This window comes from Protopterus annectens, chromosome 1.part1 (assembly GCF_019279795.1).
Source record: "Protopterus annectens isolate FY-2018-M chromosome 1.part1, PAN1.0, whole genome shotgun sequence".
Taxonomy (NCBI): Eukaryota; Metazoa; Chordata; order Ceratodontiformes; family Protopteridae; genus Protopterus; species Protopterus annectens.
In genome coordinates, this window is record NC_056726.1 from 235,396,816 (window position 1) to 235,415,905 (window position 19,090).

The 19,090-nt window shown below is 40.6% G+C and overlaps 1 protein-coding gene across 1 annotated transcript in view; it reads right to left on the minus strand.

Annotated features, from left to right (window-relative positions):
• The window catches only part of LOC122813235 (intraflagellar transport associated protein), a 431,576-nt gene that overhangs the window by 387,163 nt on the left and 25,323 nt on the right, over window positions 1-19,090 (minus strand). The window contains exon 2 of the mRNA XM_044085449.1: window positions 18,319-18,478. Within this exon, the coding sequence (XP_043941384.1) occupies window positions 18,319-18,418 (100 nt within the window). The 5' untranslated portion in view covers window positions 18,419-18,478. The remainder of the gene's footprint in view (window positions 1-18,318; window positions 18,479-19,090) is intronic.

Consider the following 19,090-nt stretch of genomic DNA (forward strand, 5'->3'; position numbering starts at 1 on the left):
ATATGGTTTGGCAGTGAATTCCAGGTTTTGCCAACAAAGTTGGCAAACAGGGATTCACCAGCAGAGTTGTTAGCTTTGTGGGTTTAGACCAGTAGTTTGTTAGCTGATTGTAGGGATCTCAAGTTGCTATATGGCTTAATAATATTTGTTAGTGAGGGGGTATCCTCAGGGTGGTATAGAATTTTGTGCACTATTAGGAGTTGATTGAATTGAATTAAGCTGAGCAGTTCTAGCCACTCTAGTTGTTGCAGGTTCTGGCAATGCTGGGTTCTATAGGTAGAGCCAGTAGCAAATCTGGCAATATGGTTGTAGCTATGGGAGAGCTTAGTTAGTTCCAATTTGTTGAGGTGTGAGACAGCTGGTGAGGCATACATAAGAGTAGAGAGTAGGTGTGATTGGGTGATTGCAGTTCTAGCCAGTGGAGTTAAGAATGTCTTATTTCTATACAGTGATCCGAGTTTCTTATTGATGGTCTGTAGAGTTTTGTTGACCTGTAGGTCAAATTTAAGATTATTATCTATGATAACCCCTAGAAGCTTGGTGTGGGTATCTGGGGAGATAATGGTACCATTGTTAGACATGACGGAGAATGTGAGTGTGGTGGATCTACTGGTTGAGGTGAAAAGTAGAAGTTTGCTTTTATTGGGGTTCAGGAGTAGCCATTGTTTCGTGAGCCAGTTTTCAATATTATTAAACATATCCTGGGTTAAGATTTGCAGTACGGATGGGGAGGTGGCTGAGCAGATCAGAGTGGAATCATCTGTGTATTGAATGCAGGCAGCTTTAGGGATAGCAGTGTGAAGGTCTTTGATAAAAATAGAAAAGAGTAGTGGACCTAGTATTGAGCCTTGAGGAACACCAAGTGTGAGAGGTAGCTGGCTGGACAGCTTGCCCTGCCATAATACTGCCTGTTGCCTACCAGTCAGGCAGGACAGGAACCACTGGATTGCATGCTGATTAAGGGAAACTGACTTTAGAGAAAGAATAAGAAGTTCATGGTTGACCATATCAAAGGGTTTTGATAGGTCAAGAAAGAGGGCAGAGGATAGCCTATTGTCGTTCCTATTTTGGTTTATGGCATTAGTAAAGGAAAGGAGGGCTAAGTGGTGGTATGGTGAGGCCTGAAACCATGCTGGGAGTTGGACAGTAGGTTATTCTGTGTAAGGTATTGCATTAGTTGCTTGTGTACACATTTCTCCAATATCTTGGCTAGTGGGCAAAGAATGGCAATGGGTCTATAGTTGGATAGGTCTGTAGAACTTCCTCCTTTATGGAGTGGGATGATGTGGGATATTTTCCAGGGGAGGGGATAGTGCTTTTGGATAAGGTTCTGTTGATCAGGATAGATATGGGAAATGCAATAGCATCTGCAGCTATTCATAGGTACTCTGCAGGGAGGAGGTCAGCAGAGAGGGTGGTGGGTTTTAGTTTTTTTATAAGTGTTTTGATCAAACTTGTGGATATGGACTAGTGGATAAATTAGAGGTGGGGTTTAAGTTTGTGGAAGCTAGTTGATTTGCAAGGGATTGGATTGTTTCAGTGAAAAAGTTGTTATAAGCGTCAGCTATGGTCTCTGGAGGACTATGGGTATGGTTGGCTGGGATTGGGGTGGTAGAATGACCTGAGTGAAGAAGTTGATTTAAGCCTGCCCAGAACTTTTGAGGGTTGTTTTGGTGTTTTTGCAAGAGATTTTGGTAGAAGCTTTTTTTAATCTAGTAGAATGGATTTTTTTTGTTTCATTCCTGAGTTGATGATAGTTTAAGTGGTCAAGTGGGGCTTTAGTTGATCTCCAGTTGGCCCAGGCTCTATTTCTGGTTTTGATTTTTTGATTTGGTATCTTTTGTGAGCCATGGTGCTGGGTTTGATCTAGTTTTTATTGTACGTGCAGGAGCATGGGAATCTAAGATACCTAGGAATTTAGTGTTAACGTGAGCTATAGCCTCTTCTAATGGCAGGTTTTTTTAGTTGCGATCAGTCAACTGCTTTTAGTTCATTTAGGAAAATAACAGGGTCAAAGTTTTTCCTGTCTCTAAGTGTTTTAAATTTGGTTTGCTGGGGGTTTCCTGCCTTATGTTTTATGATATAGGTTAGTAGATGGTCGCTAAGGTCATCAGGGAGAGTCCCAGCTGTGTACAGCTGGGGTTGGTTATTGACTAGGATCCAGTCTATGATACTTTCCCTGTTGGTAGGTTTGTTTATTCTGATGGGAGAGGTTATGGTCTGTTTAAATCCAGACAAGTTTATAGGGGTGAGGGGGGGTTCACAGGAGCAGCGATGCCAATTGGTATTGAAGTTGCCAAGAACTATGGTTTCTTGGGGATAGGTACTGGATAACCAGTAAAGGATATCCTCTAGGGTGTTAATGTTGTTGCCTGGTGGAATATATGCACAGATTATGTACAAGCATTTATTATTGTTGATCTGTAGTTTTGTTATGAGAAGTTCTGCATTGTTGAATTGGGGTGGTTGAATGGTTTCTCTATTGACAGTTAAAGTATTTTTGTAAAGGACTGCTATCCCACCTCCTTTCCTTGTAGTGCGGTCTAACTGGTGAATATTATGGCCTGGAGGTAGTATCTCATTATCAGTAGTACTAGGTTAGTACGGTCTAACCGGTAAATATTATATCCTGGAGGTAGTAACTCATTATCAGTAGTACTAGGTTAGTACAGTCTAACCGGTGAATATTATAGCCTGGAGGTAGTATCTCATTATCAGTAGTACTAGGTTAGTACAGTCTAACTGGTGAATATTATATCCTGGGGGTAGTATCTCATTATCAGTAGTACTAGGTTAGTACGGTCTAACCGGTGAATATTATATCCTGGAGGTAGTATCTCATTATCAGTAGTACTAGGTTAGTATGGTCTAACCGGTGAATATTACATCCTGGAGGTAGTATCTCATTATCAGTAGTACTAGGTTAGTACAGTCTAACCGGTGAATATTATATCCTGGAGGTAGTATCTCATTATCAGTAGTACTAGGTTTTAGCCAGGTTTCCGTAAGGCACATAATGTTTGGGGAGTGGGTTGCTAGGAGGGCGTGTAGGTTGGGAATTGTATTGTCGATACTTCTAATATTTAGGTGAAATGCAAGGAGGGAATCAGTGGGAGGAGAAAGGGGTAGCTTGACTGTGGGGGTTGTGGTAGGGGAGTGAAGGTTATTGGGTGTGTGTGGGCCAGGGTTGGGATGAATGTCTCCATGTATTATTAGGTTATAGTGACAGGATACATGAAGCCTTAGGAGTTTATTTATAAGTTTTATATAGTCTTTGTCTTTGGGATTACGTTTAGTAGCTTTACAGGGTTGATATTTAGTTGAGGGTGGTAGGTTGGGTGTGCAGAGGATGATAAAATGTTTGGTCTTATGTGTAAAGTCATAGGTGACTGTTTGACCATTTGACTAACAATAATTTTACAATCTTCAAAACAAAGCAAAAACATCTGCAGTTTAAATAATTAAAACAAATTATTGATTATATAAAAACATTGGTTAAGAATAGATACAAGTTATATGACAATCATTTAACATTTATAGAAATTTTAGACAGAGAAATTAAAGGTAAGTAAGTCTAATACAAACAGGAATTGCAAAATGAAGTGAGGGAAAAAAAGAAGTTATGTCTTACCATAAAGTTCCATCTGTGTTGCAGATCTTTACTCATTTATTACTGTTAGGACTTCGGTTCCGTCCTCGGAACCGACAGGGCCGTTACCAAGCTCGCGCCAGCCAAAACTCTCAGATAAGACCTACCCATAATGCCCCTCTCATAGTTTCTTCAGATCGAGTTTGCCCACCCTTATATTATAGAGGTAATAAAAGAGACAGTAGGAGGCTCTGACTGAGCAAATACCTTAACTAGGAAATCCTAAAGTCCACCAGGAGTCCAGGCAGGGGGAAGGAGTGTGGGAAGTAATAAATGAATAAAGATCTACAACACAGATGGAACATTATAGTAAGACATAACTTCTTTATTTTATGTTGCAAATCTTTATTCATTCCTTACTGTTAGGACCGAGTCCCCAGCTACTTGAGTCCTGGGTGGCCCTAAGGAAGGATATTCCTGAGCACCATAGGACAAAAAGATGCTCATCCCCTGAAGGCCAAATCCAATTTGTAATGCGTGATAAAGGTATGAGGGCTTGCCCAAGTGGCTGCTGTGCAGATATCATCCATAGAGGCTCTAGAATGAAAAGCCACAGAAGCAGTCATCGATCTAATCGAATGAGCCTTTACTCTGGAAGATAAAGATAGTTTATTCTGACGGTAGATAAAGGTAATGACGTTTCTAAGCCAGGAAGATAGAGTCACTTTGGAGACAGGTTTACCCAGTCTGGGTCCTGCAAAGGCCACAAACAATCGATCCGTTTTTCTGAAAGATTTAGTTCTGTCCAAGTAAAAGTGAAGTTGCCTATGAACATCAAAGGTATGCAAAAGATATTCCACTCTATTCGAATGTTGAGGGAAGAAAACCGGCAGGTCAATAGATTGGTTAATTGAAAACCCAGAAATGACCTTGGGCAAGAAGGATGAGTCAGTACATGGGTGCACTACTTCCCTGTGGAAAATCAAGTAAGGTCTCTTGACACTCAAGGCCTGCAACTCAGATACTCTTCTCATTGAGATAAGGGCTACTAGAAGTAGAGTCTTCCAAAACAAAAGTTTTATATCACATGAATTTGAAGGTTCGAAAGGAGGGCTTGTTAACGACTGAAGCATCAAAGTCAAGTCCCAAGGCTCTATGGGGGGGTTGACAGGAAGTTTAACATGTAATACTCCTTTCAGGAAGGTTTTGCACAGACAGTGTGACATAACAGAAAAATTATCAAATCCATTGTGAAAATTTGCGATAGTTGCTAAATGTACAGTAATTGTCAATGCTGTAGCTCCTGCATGTAGAAGGGTAGTCAGGAATTATAGGATCTCCTAAATAGGCATAGAGAAAGGGTCTATGTCATGATCTTTGGCCCATGTAAAGAACCTAGCCCACATACTAGAATACATTTTTCTGGTGGAATGTTTGTGTGAAGCCAGAAGAATCTCACAGACAGGAGATGAAATATCAGGTAGCCTGGCAATCATCGGAAGTGGAGAAACCAAGCTGTGAGCTTGAGGCTGTGGAGATCGGGGTGAATCAGTCCCTGAGGGTGAGATAGTAGAGTTTGGGACTGATCCAGGATCAATGGGCTGTGAATCAGATGAGGCCATAGGAAAGGGAACCAGACTTGACGGTGCCAATAAGTGACAATGAGGATCACTTTGCTTCTCAACCTTTGAGTTTTCTGGAGGAATTTCAGAATGAAGGGAAATGGGGAAAAGGCATATAGCAGACCCGGGGGCCAATTGTGCATCAGAGCATCCCTTGGTGACTCCTCCTGAGGGGGGGATCAGGGCAAAGTAGCTTCTGCATTTGTTGTTTAGAGGGGAAGCAAAAAGGTCACAGGAAGGCCTGCCCCAACGGCGAAAGATCTGATCCGTTATTATAGGACTGAGGGACCTCTCGTGAGGTATCAGGATGTTCCTGCTCAGATTGTCTGCAATAAGCTTAGAACTCCCGGGAATGTGCATTGCTATAAGAAAAAGGTTTGAAGCTATCGCCCAGTGCCAAATTCGCATGGCTTCCTGACACAGGAGGTAAGACCTGGTTTTGCCTTGTTTGTTGATATACCAGATGACTGACATGTTGTCTGACTGAATTGCAATAGTCCTGGAAGGGATGGATGTATTGAATGCTTGCAACATTAAGAGAACTGCCCTCAGTTCCAGGACATTTATGTGCAAATTGGCCTCCATGGGGGACCAGGTGTCTTGGACTGCCTTTCCCTGGAAATGCCCCCCCCCCACCCTAGCAGGGAAGTGTCCATGGTCACCGTGGTCCTGGGCTGGGGAAGGCAGCATGATCGACACCAAAGATTTGATTCTGGCTTCATCCACCAAAGCATTTCTTTCTTGCAAAATTTGTAAGGCATATCAAGTGATCGAGAGGATGGGTTAAGATCGACCATTGTGAAGAGGTCTACTTCACCCTGTGGAAGGCCGACAATATCGAAGCTGATATTGTTGGCACCAAAATGTCGAAAGTGAAAGTCATCGCGCGTGTAAATGGAAATCTCCATAAGGATAGATTTCCATTTACTGCAATGTAGTGCGATCTCGGAGTTGGTATATTTAAGTAGCGGGGGGGTGTGGGGGGTGCAGAAGGGCTTTCCCCCCCTGCATAGAGCAATTTGTGTTGTGTTTGGTTGTTTTTTTTTTTTTTGTGTGTGTGTTCGATATTCAGGGGTTTCAACATTTTCGTGTCAATTATTACGCTGTCGACAGTTTGAGGATTCAACAGCATAATATAAACGCTTGTGAAGAAAGGAGCCACTGTACTAGTCTCATGTGCAACCTCGCCAGTGGAACTAAGGTAACGGTTGCTGCCATAGATCCCAGTAGTTGTAGTACAAGGCATGCTGGTACAAAAGTCTGTTGGAGGAGGACTTGAATCTGGCTTCTTATTTTTGAGAACCTGTGAGGAGGAAAGGAAGCTTGACAGGATGTTGTGTCAAAGATCACTCCAATAAATTTCAGTGTTTTTGTTGGGGACATTTGAGATTTTTCCTTGTTGATGTAATCCCTAAGTGAAGAGCAAGGCCTTGAGTGTAAGAGAGGCTGTGGATGAGAAGATTCTTGGTCATGGTGGTAAGGAGCCAATAGTCTAGATATGGAAACATCTGTAATCCTTGTAGTCAAAGATGAGCTACTACAACTGCCATACATTTGGTGAACACTCTGGAGGCTGTCAAGAGACCGAAAGGCAGTACCCTGAACTGGTAGTGATTGGCTCCCAGCCAGAGGCGGAAAAATCTCTGGGAGCACTTGTACATCTTTATGTGCTAATACACATACTGGAGATCTATAGAGCACATCCAGTTGTGTGACCATCCTGAATTTTTGAAGTTTTATGAATTTGTTTAGTAAGCGGAGATCCAGGATTGATCTCCAGTCCCCTGTCTTTTTTGAGACTAAAAAGAACCTGGAGTAAAAACCGGATCCTTTCTGGTCTGGTGAGACTGGCTGGATGACTCTTTCTTAGCAGCTTTTTGATTTCTAAGGCTGCTACCTCCCTCTGACTGGGTGGAACATTGGGGATTCATTTGATGGGTCTGGGAGTAAGATTGAATGGAATATGGTAGCCTCTGGATACTATTCTCTGCACCCATGCATTGGTAGTGATAAGTTTCCAGGCTTATAGGTGCAGGGAAAATTGACCCCCGACTGCTTCCAGAAGAAAGCAATTGGGCCACTTCTCAGGACCGCTGGTAGAGTCGGCCGGAGAAGGAATCTCTAGTGGTCCCATTGTATGGACCCCCTCTGCCCTGAAAGGGCATCTTCCAAATGAGTTGCCCCCTCTGCCCTGGGGGGATTGCTCACCACGAGTGTCATGAAAAGATCCTTGGGACTTCTTGAACAACAATTTTCCTCCCTTCTGGTTCCTGGAATAGGATCTCTGGGGGATAGAAAACGTATGCCCATGGCAGACAAGGTCTTTCCATCTTTCTCACTTCGTGATAGTGTCTCTCTTACTTTGGGACCAAAAAGGGAAGATTTGTCAACAGGCACGTTGACAAAGGAAGATTTAAAGGGGTCTGAGAAATTATACAAATGCATCCAAGCATACCGTCTCATGACAATGCCTGATGCAGATGTTTGAACTGTCCCCTCAGTGATGTGAGATATCAAGCGCATCGAGGAGTACGAGATAGATTTCAGGGTAGCCAGCTGTGAGGCAATAGTGTCATGCACCTCATTAGGCAGTACCCCCACCACAGAGGTAGACATTTATAAAATAAGGTCTCTTTGGAGGCAAGTGAAGTGTGCCAGAAAGTTCAGCGATCGAATGGTAAAGGTCGCTGAAGTGTAGATTCACTTCCCCAGGCTGTCCATAGCCCGAGACTCCCTGTTCAGGGGATGAACAGTGGAACTATCTTTTGCCAGTTCTCTCTTGGTGGCTGCCACCACAACCACGGAATCAACTACCAACTGCTTGGACCAATTGGGCTGGTCTTCAGGGGTGGATAAAATTTTGTCTGGCCTCCGGGGGACAGGTTCTACGTCGTCTGGGGCCTTCCAGGCATGCTGCATGATCAGTTTTACAAGCTCATCTGCAGGTGGGGCCACCCAGGAAGTAGATGGCTGAGCATAGAAGGCCTGCAAGAACACCGATTCCTCTGAAGGGTTAGAGGACTTCCAGTCTCCCCTCTGCTTGAGGATCTCGAGAATGTCTCCAAATGAGACGTCTTCCACGGGAGACCGTGGGGACCCTTCTCCCTCATTGCAATCTGTGTCCTCAGTGATACATTCCTCAGGCAATCAAGGTGCTTCCTCTTGCACCATTTCTTCCAGGGTGGCACCCCAATGGGATCTTCTGAGGAGGACTCCGGAGAAAGGGGTTCCTTCAAGGGAATGTCTTGTGGCTCCTGTGCTCAGGATCCCAGAGTAGGGGGTTGGGACAGCTGCATGCTAGAGGGGGGTTCTGGTGTCAATGCCACTGGTGCTGACTAGGAGACTGTTGAGGCAAGGACCCTCTTCACCTGGAAAGCAGGCCCACCCGAGGAGGGATGGGAGCCCAGAACCGAGAAGGACAACCTCAGAACCAGGGTCACACCCCACCCTGAGGAGCCTGCCTCCAGGTGAGGAGCTCCAGGAGGACTGTTAGTTGTTGGTGGAGCTGTGGCCATAGATGGTGCCAGTGAAAAAACAGGTGCCAAACTAGGAACCACGGTGCTGACAGCCCAATCACTGCTCTGAGAGTGCAATGGTTCCACTGGAACTGTTGCACCAAGAGTAATCAATGCCAACAGGAGAACCTCCGCAATCGAGGCCGAGACAGTATGCACCAGGGTGGTCATCTATACTAAAGTCTCCAGGCCCTGGGAAGAGGCCAGAGGAGGATATACTGGTGAGTATGCTGTGAAAGCTTCTGTTCCAAAGGGGACGGAAGACCTAGCAGGGGTGGGCAATCCTCTAGCTAACAGACGCTGGTCCACAACCCTCACTTCATCTTGTTCTGAAAGGCTCCTGGAGGATCTGTAGGAGGCTGCTGAAGGAGAGTCAGGTCTTTTAAGAAAGGGGCTAAATTGGTGCCCCAAAAAAGGGTCGTAAGTTGGAGAATATCTGGTTCTGGGAAGCTGTTCAACCTTTGGAACCGACGGGGTCACTGTCTGTGGAGCCGTATAAGCTATCAGCAGCGTGGCCAGGGATGGTGCTGATGAGGGTACGGTAGTCAAAGCCGGTGTCAAGACCAAGGACAGCACCGAGAAGGATGGTGCCGATGCTGGTACAGTAATAGAAGTAAAAATTAAAGGTGGCACCGAGGGGGAAGACATAGAGCCTGGTGCCAAGGTTGTCTGCGCCGAAGGTGCTGGAGAAGCTCGATGTCGACTCGGCTCCAAAATGGAGGGAGATGTAGGAACCGAGTGACTCCGTTTCTCTTTGTGTTTTTTAGTCTTAGGAGGTGGTGAGACATCCATCCCAGAGAGAGCCTCCGAAAAGGGAGTTTTCATCATACCCTTCAATATCAGCTTGTTTTTACACTCAGCCAAAGTGCATGTGCTGAAACTGGAACAGCTATTACACAAAGCATTTATGTGGTCAACGGCCAAACAATAAACGCACTGAGCGTGACCATCTGAGATGGGCATCTTACGCCTGCACTTATTACACTGCTTAAATCCCAATTTGGCTTTTTCAGACATAATGATGCACACCACACTAGTCCAGCGACAAGGTAAACAGTAAAAAAACACAACAACAGTAGAGTTAAAGATTGTAGGTTTTTTTTTTTTTTAATATCCAGATAGAAAGTGAAGAGTACTTACAATGGTACTTAAAAATACCACAAGTGGTAGGAAAGAGGGCCTACCTAAGGTAGGAGAGAGGGACAGTACCAACGATGGTATAAAAGGAACTACCAAAGGTAGAGGGTAGGGAATAGAACAAGTAGAGAAGTCTACAGACGAAAGAAGAAAATTAGCGAAAAACTGACTAAAAGGTAAGGTATTGATAGGAATTTACACAAAACTCTACACTTAGCTTTGAGAGAGAAGGTTTGGCACATCTGATGAGGAACACGGCAAACGAGATCTGTAGAGGCTATGAGAGGGGCATTATAGGTAGGTCTTAGCTGAGAGTTTTTGGCTGTCGCGAGCTTGGTAATGCTCGTGTCAGTTCCGAGGATGGAACCGAAGTCCTAACAGTAAGGAATGAATAAAGAGTTACAACATCAGATGCGGGCATATGGTATATTTAGACTGAAAGTCAGGGAAGTGAATTTGATAGACGTAAGGTAATAAGTGAAGAAGGGAGAGTAAGGAGGTATAGGGAATCAAAAGGTACTTGTTCACATTTAGGGATGTAGTTTAGCATGGTTTTGAGCAAGAACAAAGCCAGATTTTAGCTAGGAAGTCTTTCAGAGTGATTTTGAAAGTTGTGAGGGAGTGTATTGACCTGATGGATGCAGGTAAGGAGTTCCAGGCCTTAGCATCCTTGTAGGAGTACAGACAATGCCAAGCAGATTTGATAAGTTTGTAGACAGATGGGAGTTTTTGGTAACCGGATCACAATGACCAAAATGAGAAAAATAGTTGTGTAGAGTGTTTTTAGTGCTGGACTGGTAGAAGGATGCTGGCTAATTTTATAGGTGGTAAGAAGCTCTGTGTATATGCTAGCTAATGAGGCTCTTCTAACCAGTTTATGCTTTTTAGTGCCATTCAGTGGTTGGTTCTGAAAGGGATATTTGCTGCAGATTTAGTAACTTTCTTATAGCATTTTTCAAGTTTTAATTTTTGTGAAGCCTGGAGGTTATTAAGGATAGCGGAACCATAAGGAAGTGGAGGGAAGTAGTGACAAATAAAGTTTTAGTTGCATCGGTGAGAAATATTTTGGCTCTCTAAAGCATCCCTAGTTTTTGTTGAGGTTTTCTTTTGCAATTTTGTATATGCAGGTGGAAAGTAAGCTTATCATTCTCTATCATCCCTAATAATTTGCTATGAGAGGTGGCTGTAATGGTTGCATTATCAAGAGAGTGGAGTTTAAATTTTAATTTTTCAAGAGAGAGAGATTTTGGGGGAAAAGAGTAATAGTTTGATCTTTTTTTTGGTCAAGCATGAGCTGCAAGTTACAAAGCCATGTTTCAGGGGCTGTTAACTGTTCCTGAGTAATTTTTTTGAAGGTGTACCAAATGAGAGTGGCATCATCTGGGTATGGTATTAGGATGGTCTGTTGTGTGGATGTATAGAGGGTGTTGGTGAAAATGTTAAAGAGGTGTGGACCAAGGATAGAGCTTTGTGGTACATTGGTGGTGACTGGGAGGTAAGGAGAGAGTGGAGTGCCATTTTACTGACTGATAACCTATTGGACAGGTAGCTTTTGAACCACAGAAGGGTGGGCTGAGAGAGATCTAGTGAGGATATCTGAAGTAGAAGTATGTTGTGACAAAATGGACTGAAGGCTTTAGACAAGTCTAGAAATAAGAAAGAGACTAGTTTGCCATTATTACCTCTAGCTTTATTGACAGTATCTATACAATTTAGAAGAGCAGTGCTACTATTATGGGAAGAACAGAAGTTATGTTGTGTAGGCGACAGAAATTATTCCTGCATGAGATAGTCTAGCAATTGTTTCTGAATATATTTCTCAAATATTTTGGTGAGAGGAGCTAAGATTGCTATAGGTCTACAGTTTTTAATGTCTTAACTCTGATCTGACAATTCCTGATGCACTTTAGGGCTAAGTTTTGAAGTTAATCAAATTATGTAGAAAAATGGTTCATAATGCATATTTTCAAGCACCAAAGAGATCATTCATATAAACTCTTGCGGAAATCCATAGTATGAGGTATATGTGCTTGTCTTTTTACTGGTTCTGACACTGACTTTCATTAATGCACAGAAAATAAACTGTAACCTCTTAGTGTTGTGCTATATTAATGCTGGTAACACCTAAACTAATTTAGAAATATTGCTCTTCTAATTAAATTAGTACAAACACATTAATTAAAAATACCTTCCCATTAACCATCAGTTAATCTCTGCGAAGTTAGGATTGTGTCATTATTTTAATTTCAGGTTGCAAATCATAAACATCTTTAAAGGGCAGCCACTAAAAAAAACATTGTTTTCTTAGAATTCTCTAAGGAGTTCAGAAGGCCACAAAGAACCACACTCCAGAGACCCCCGAAAATATGTAAATGCAACTTTTATTTTCACATGAAAATAAAAGTTGCATTTACATATTTTCAGGCATCTCTGGAGTGTGGTTCTTCGTGGCCTTCTGAACTGCTTATCTTTTGTTCTGGTTTAAGTGTTGAAGGCTGCTTCCCTAATCTTTTGCTGGTTTTCTTATCATTCTCATTGCAGACTTCCTGCCTCTGTGGCATAAATATTCGATGAAACTGTTATTGTTTTATAGTAGTGGTGTTTTGGAATCCCTATAACTTGAAACCTTTGTATGTGGACCAGCAGTCACAACTGTCACCTAAGTACTGTATCTTTCCATTCTGCTTTGGGGCAGAGCACCAAGCGGTGGCATGAAGCTGAGCAAATTTCTACCAATCTTCCCTCTCCCTTTTGCTAGCAGGTATGAAACTAAAGTTTAGAGCACACCTTTTTCCCTCTCAGACAGTACAACTTAATGAATACTGTGGCAGCTGTGCTCAGCACTTTTTTTACTATCACACCTTACGCATGCATTGAGTTTTGTCAGCAAAAGTTAACAGCTCCTTTCCTGACTTGGTTAAGCAACCGCATTTTTGTTTTCTGAAACAATCATTTAAGGTAGGACAACTGATTTCAATACCAAAATGATCATTTTACACCTAGGTTTTTACTTAGGTAACGGGAACATAAGAAGTTTGGCTCAACTCAGTAATTAGGCCTTTTGGTTCATACCAGCATTAAGTATCCATGTTCCAAGCTAACTTGGCCCTTGTAAAGCTGTAAGCAGTAAAGAATGAAACAATCAGTTCACTCTTTTCTACCATGGTTTTAATTAGAAATGCACACAACCTTTACGAGTACTAACAAAAGTTAATTTCGTGGTTCACTAATTGGTGCCATGTTGTGAGTGTCTCCCCTAAAAATAAAAAGTCCCTAACTCCCCATCCACTTCATGTCAAATATTCAAAGGACAGAAACATGAATTATAGTAAAACAAAGTCATTGCATTTACAGCTATTAGCGTGTGTCAGTCATAAAATTAATATTTGTATTACTTAAAAGTAAACTAGTACGGAATACTTGCTCAGTGGCTTGACTGTCCACTTCAACGCAGGAACAGGTACATTGCCCTTGGAACAAAAGGCATTTACATAAATTTATTAATGTAAATGAACATTTTAACATCAAAGTCAAATCTTTTTGCAAAAGACTATATAAATAAATACTTACAAATATTTGAGTGGAGTGGTAATATTTAGCTAAATTGCAATATAAAACAAGTCTCTAAACTACATCCTGGAGACATTGAAAATAGGAAGGGTGTATACTAGCATTCCTTGCCATGGACTTCTAGAAGTAAGCGATGTTCTGCGAGCAAGTGCAGTAAAAAAATGAAGCCTCCGAAAGATGCTCTGCAAACTCAGCATTACCTAGCCATGTTGCTTCAATTTGTATGATCAAAGTTAATGATCTTTCAAAGAAAGCATGTATATTATCTTTGATAAGGCAATTTCTTTGAAAAAAAATAAAACTTAAATGAGCAAGAGTCCTTTCTTTTAATGTAGGAAATACTAAGCATACCTCCACTCTATACCGCTGATTGACCATAGATAATTTGAGGAGACCTGTGCATGGGAAAAAGCATTTAGGAGCTGCCTCTGTCCATTAGGAGTACATGAAGTATTCCTGGGGTACATTTTCTGTTTCCCATCCATAGAATCAAGTTGCACTTGAATATGGACAGGAATTAATTTTGTTTTATGTGGATGTGGAGTCTATTTCAGAGCAGTGGTATCCTCTGCAAGATATATCTATTCACCTAAACCATTCCACTGATGTTGCAGAACAGGTTTAGATCCCTAGATCAAGTATTTCACATGCCATTTGACTTGCTGATGTGCAGTAAATCCATCAGTATTGGATCAGAGGGTTCCCTCTGTGCCAGACACAGATCACCTCTTAGCAGTCTGTAGGTTACAGAGTACAATGACAAGGCTTAGAGTTGGTCCATGTAGGACATGTTGTTTAGGCCTTGCATCCTTTAAGTAAGGTACCTCTATGTCCGTTCCAGTTGTTGCATGTGTCTGAACAGATACGTGCCAAAGGATTCATTATATTCATTGACTGGTCTAATGAGGGCTGAGTAAAGGAGGACAATGACATCCCTTCATCTAGACACAATCCCTTTGTTTACAAGCTGTACAATATAGAAGCACTTTCTTAGAACAATGGAAACATGTTGGTCAAATGTTAGGACACTGTCCACATAAATTCTTAAATCCTGAACAATTAGGTCAACTCTTTGGGGTGTACTGTTAATATAGCAGCTTACTGGGATAGATGACTTCCCAAAAGATACGATGTATTTAATTTCAGTCCATAATTTTGGCATCATTTATTTGGGACAAGCCTTCCTGCAGGATGGTGAAGCCATTTGGAGATTCAATGACTGTTCCTAGCTTGCAGTCATCTGCAAACTTAGCCAGAGCCCTTTGGTATTGGCTTAACCAGGCATCGCTATCGGGTTGCCCCTGTAAAGGGACTGGGTGTCCAGTGGACCTACCTGGTTAACAAATTAGTATCTTCTTTCATTTCCTTACCCAGTACAGTATGTATATTCTAAACATCAACATTAAATTAATTTTCAACATTTTCAGTTACATTTTCCATAATATTACCAATATTTTTCCTGTTTATCATAGCTTTTTTACCATTAATATTTGCAACACAGGAAAGATTATTTATTTTCTTTAATCAACATATAATAAAACTCAAACTTGGTATGCTCCATTCCAAAGCTTCCTGTCACCTAATACTTTATTAATATCTATCATATTTAAACAGTTGTGTTAAAAATGTTCTTTATTTTTTTCTCATTCTCATTTCTACAGTCCAAAACTGCACTGTTTTTTTTTTCATTTTATAACAGTTCTACCTGATCCCACACAGACATTCCAATGAGAACAAAAATTATTTGCAAAATAGACTAATACAATCTCAAGTGAATTAAAACCCTGATATCTGTTACTGAGGAGCTTAATAGTGCAATGATTTTATTCCAAATAATGTATCTGTTAACCGCTGTGTTTTTTGAGTCATTATACACAGTATTGGTCACCTTCAATCGGTCCACTCAGAAGTATCTTTTTCGGCACATCCAAACACCAAACACCCAGCCAATGCTACAACAAATGCTTGTTTTCTGACACAAGTTTCACCTCATTACTTTGTTCAACAAATGATGGCTCCTGCAAACACAGAAATATTCACCATATTTTAAACATGTTGCTCTTCACTTTCATTTTCATGTGCATCACTGAAAAAAGTTTCCTACTTCCTTCAACGGGAGAGCACATTTCCACTGACAGCAACCAGGACAAAGGCATTTCATCAGCTGAATGCTGCAAAACTTTATTTTCCAGATCTCTTCCTTGAAGAACAAGGACGTCTGCTTATGGCAAATCCTAACCCACATCATTTGTACTATCCACTTTATTTTATTTCAAAATTATAACAGAGCCATCCACAGAAATGCCCCTTCCTTCACTATCCTCAATGCTTTAGCCACCTGCTACAGCAGCAGCCTTCTAGCTCCACCTACAGGAAAATAGCAATTAAAGTTCCCAACTGATCACATTTTCCAAAGTCCTTATGAATGCCACCTGGGGCCGCCCATGAAAACAGGCTGCTGGCCTAATGAACTAACCTAGTAAAATTGCAAGCAAGCAAATAAATAAAGGAATCATCTGTGCTAAAGATAAAATAATGTATTGCATAAGAAATGATAATACAATGGGTAGACATTTAACAGAAACAAACCCAGCATATCAAAAGCTGTGGATATTTGCAAAGCAAGCGAAATTACTTCAGTACATATAAAAAAGGAAGTGTAAAATAAAATGCAAGATAAATAATGCAAACATAAGATGCAAATATAAGAGGTGTACAAGCCATGGATATAAAAAAGACAGCCATATAAAATAGGGGATCAAGACTGAGGTTGCTTTGCCCAAGTGCTGGGATGGAATCTTTTTATGAAAAAGTGAGCATTGGTGGATGTCCTGGTCAAGGATCCTCCTTGCATTGGATCAGCTTCGCTATCTTTCCTAAAATGAACGGTGACTTGTGTTTCTTTGAAACCTTTAGATAACTTGTAAAAAGAGGAGATCAATACCTTCTACATTACCAAGTTGGGAATGCTGGCTTAGAAGGATTCTTTAGGCTTCTTACTCATTCTCCTGTTAGTCAGCAAACATGCTGTAATGTTCACTTCACTCAAGTATAATACCTTATATACTGATTATATCTTTTATCGTTACTGTAACAATGTTGTGACTGAAGAAAGGCTCATTCTGATCCAGTTCAGCTTTCAAACAAACACAAAAATAAATCAGTTGAAACAAGTACCTTCACTGTATTGAGTACCTTCATTGCTGGGCTGATAAGTATATCAGAAAACACATTGGTGAATTTGCTGAAGAAGATGATAATTCAACAGATATAAATATAGTACTTTTTCTTTAATCACTTCACATCTTTTTTCTTTTTCTGTCTGGAGCAACTATGCAACAATAGCTTTCTGTCCTCGTAATTCTTTGGACTATTTTAGATATTTCATAGAAGCCAAACTTCTTTCTGATGGTTGGCAAATAAAAATAGAAATTCATTGTTAAAACTTTCTGGTAATAAATGTTAGCCACTTTCATTGGCTGACCAACTCTAGTGGAAATCATAGAAGAAAGTACCAACCGTTTTTATTAAATATGTTTTTTTTTGTCATTACCACAACTTTTGTCACAATATAAACTGAAGTTTTGTACTCATCCTTCCAAAGCAATGGAAATATGTGACAATCTCTGTCAAATGAAACACAGATACTTGGAAAAGTGCAATGATTAGATGTGAACTGTGATGAGTAAGATATTTAGAAGCATTATCTTCCAAAAAAAGTATGTGCCCAAAATTATAGTTCCAAGTTTCAGTGAATGTTAGTTCTATCTCAAAGAAACCTGGATATGTGTACATGGAAACAGTAACGTCAGTTAAGTTCATCAGACTAGGTCTCGTCATGATGAGAAAAATGAAATAAGCAGTTATCCAATAAAAAAAAATATCTAAAATGAAAAAGCATACTTATGAAGCACAGTATGAAACCAGGCAACTGCTACACAAGACAATTCAAACATGAAGCATCTTCAAACCAGCACAAACTGAGCAATGCAAACCATAAATGGGTTCCAAAGCATATGCAGAATTTGTTTAAGCTAGGGAATGACATACACTGACTTGAAAAATGAGACCTCTATTAGAATCAACATGTTAAGGACAACATTTGCCATGTTATCATTTGAAAGGCTGTGTGCAGTAAAAGCTTCCACTATTGAACACACAAAAATATGCTTACTTTAAGCACCCACACCATTTTTCACACTGGTGTGTGTGCTTCTGTAGATGACTGACAGCCATGAAAATGTGTCCATCTTTTATGAATAATGCTTACGGTGTCATGCTACTGTAATACTGAAGCCAAAGAAACTGTTAAATAAAAACACTTTTTATCATTTCTGTTGCTTACTCTTAGTAATACCTGACTCCAGAAAAGGGAGAGGCAGTATCCCCTGCATCTCCCCACCATAACTTTCAACAACTCTGTGTAATTCACAACAGTTGTGGTGGAGGTTTAGGGGTGACAGTCCCCTGATGGATTTATCACCATCATTAAAAAAAAACAATAGGTAGTAGTAAAACTCTTTGCATTGCATTACACCCAGACTGTCCAAGAAGTGACAGTAGGAGTGGAATGTGCTACTGCAGATCCTGTGTGGTAATTAAAGTAGGTTAGGCCAAAATCAGCAACTATAATCTTATCCAAAGGAACATGATGAGTACAGCATTGGAGCAGGTAATAAAACAGTTTATGCAGGGTCTTTCAACACCCAAAACAATTGTTTCTCTACTTTTACAAATAGCAGTAATAATAATAATAAATTCAATAACAGAGAAACACAGAAAATAGAAAATAAATGTCAAATCTATTTTTGTTTGCCAAGACTATAGTATAAAATAAGCAATTTTCAATTAAAATTAGTATGTGTAACTAGCCAAATAATTTTACCTGTATCATGTGTAAAAACACCAAGGAATTCCTCGTATGTTTGCTCATGACTACTAAGAAACCTGTTAAGCACATCTTCCATTAGTTCATCTTCATCCATCTTATAAATGTGAAAAAGCAAAATACAAGACTGCCTTCTTCTTCAATATTCACTACAAACCTAGAGAAGGAGAATAAATAAATAACATACTGAATACATAATTTAAATAATCAGTGTCACTCTCCATTCTGGATACAATAGAAGAGTCTTCGTGGGTTCTGTTCAAGCAGCTTTATTTTATACAAACACATTATTACTTAAGGTTACTGGCTTTAACTTATATACAAGCCAGCAACTGTATTCATGCATGCTATCACTCTGACTGCTCTTACAAAATGGCCATATGGAGTGCAAGTGTCTGGGATTTTATATGTGCACATAAAGCCTTAACATGCTTCTTAAAGACACAGAGCACATCACATGCACGCTGATCTAAATCCTCCCTCTTTGAGGAATAGATCATATGATGTCATGAGTCTATTAGCATGCAGAAATCACAGGTAATTCTTTATTATGCATTACACAATGCTAAATACACAAATATATACAATCAAGTCCACATTGCCGCGTATTTCACACTAGGCTTTGATACTCACCTATATAATGTGATGTAAAATTGTGAATGAGATTTGGCAACCGGAACAGTTTCTGCAAAATGTTTCATGTGTGGAATGTTCTGATCATTTTCTGGAACAGAATCAGAATTTTGAACTCATTCTGGTATGGGAACAG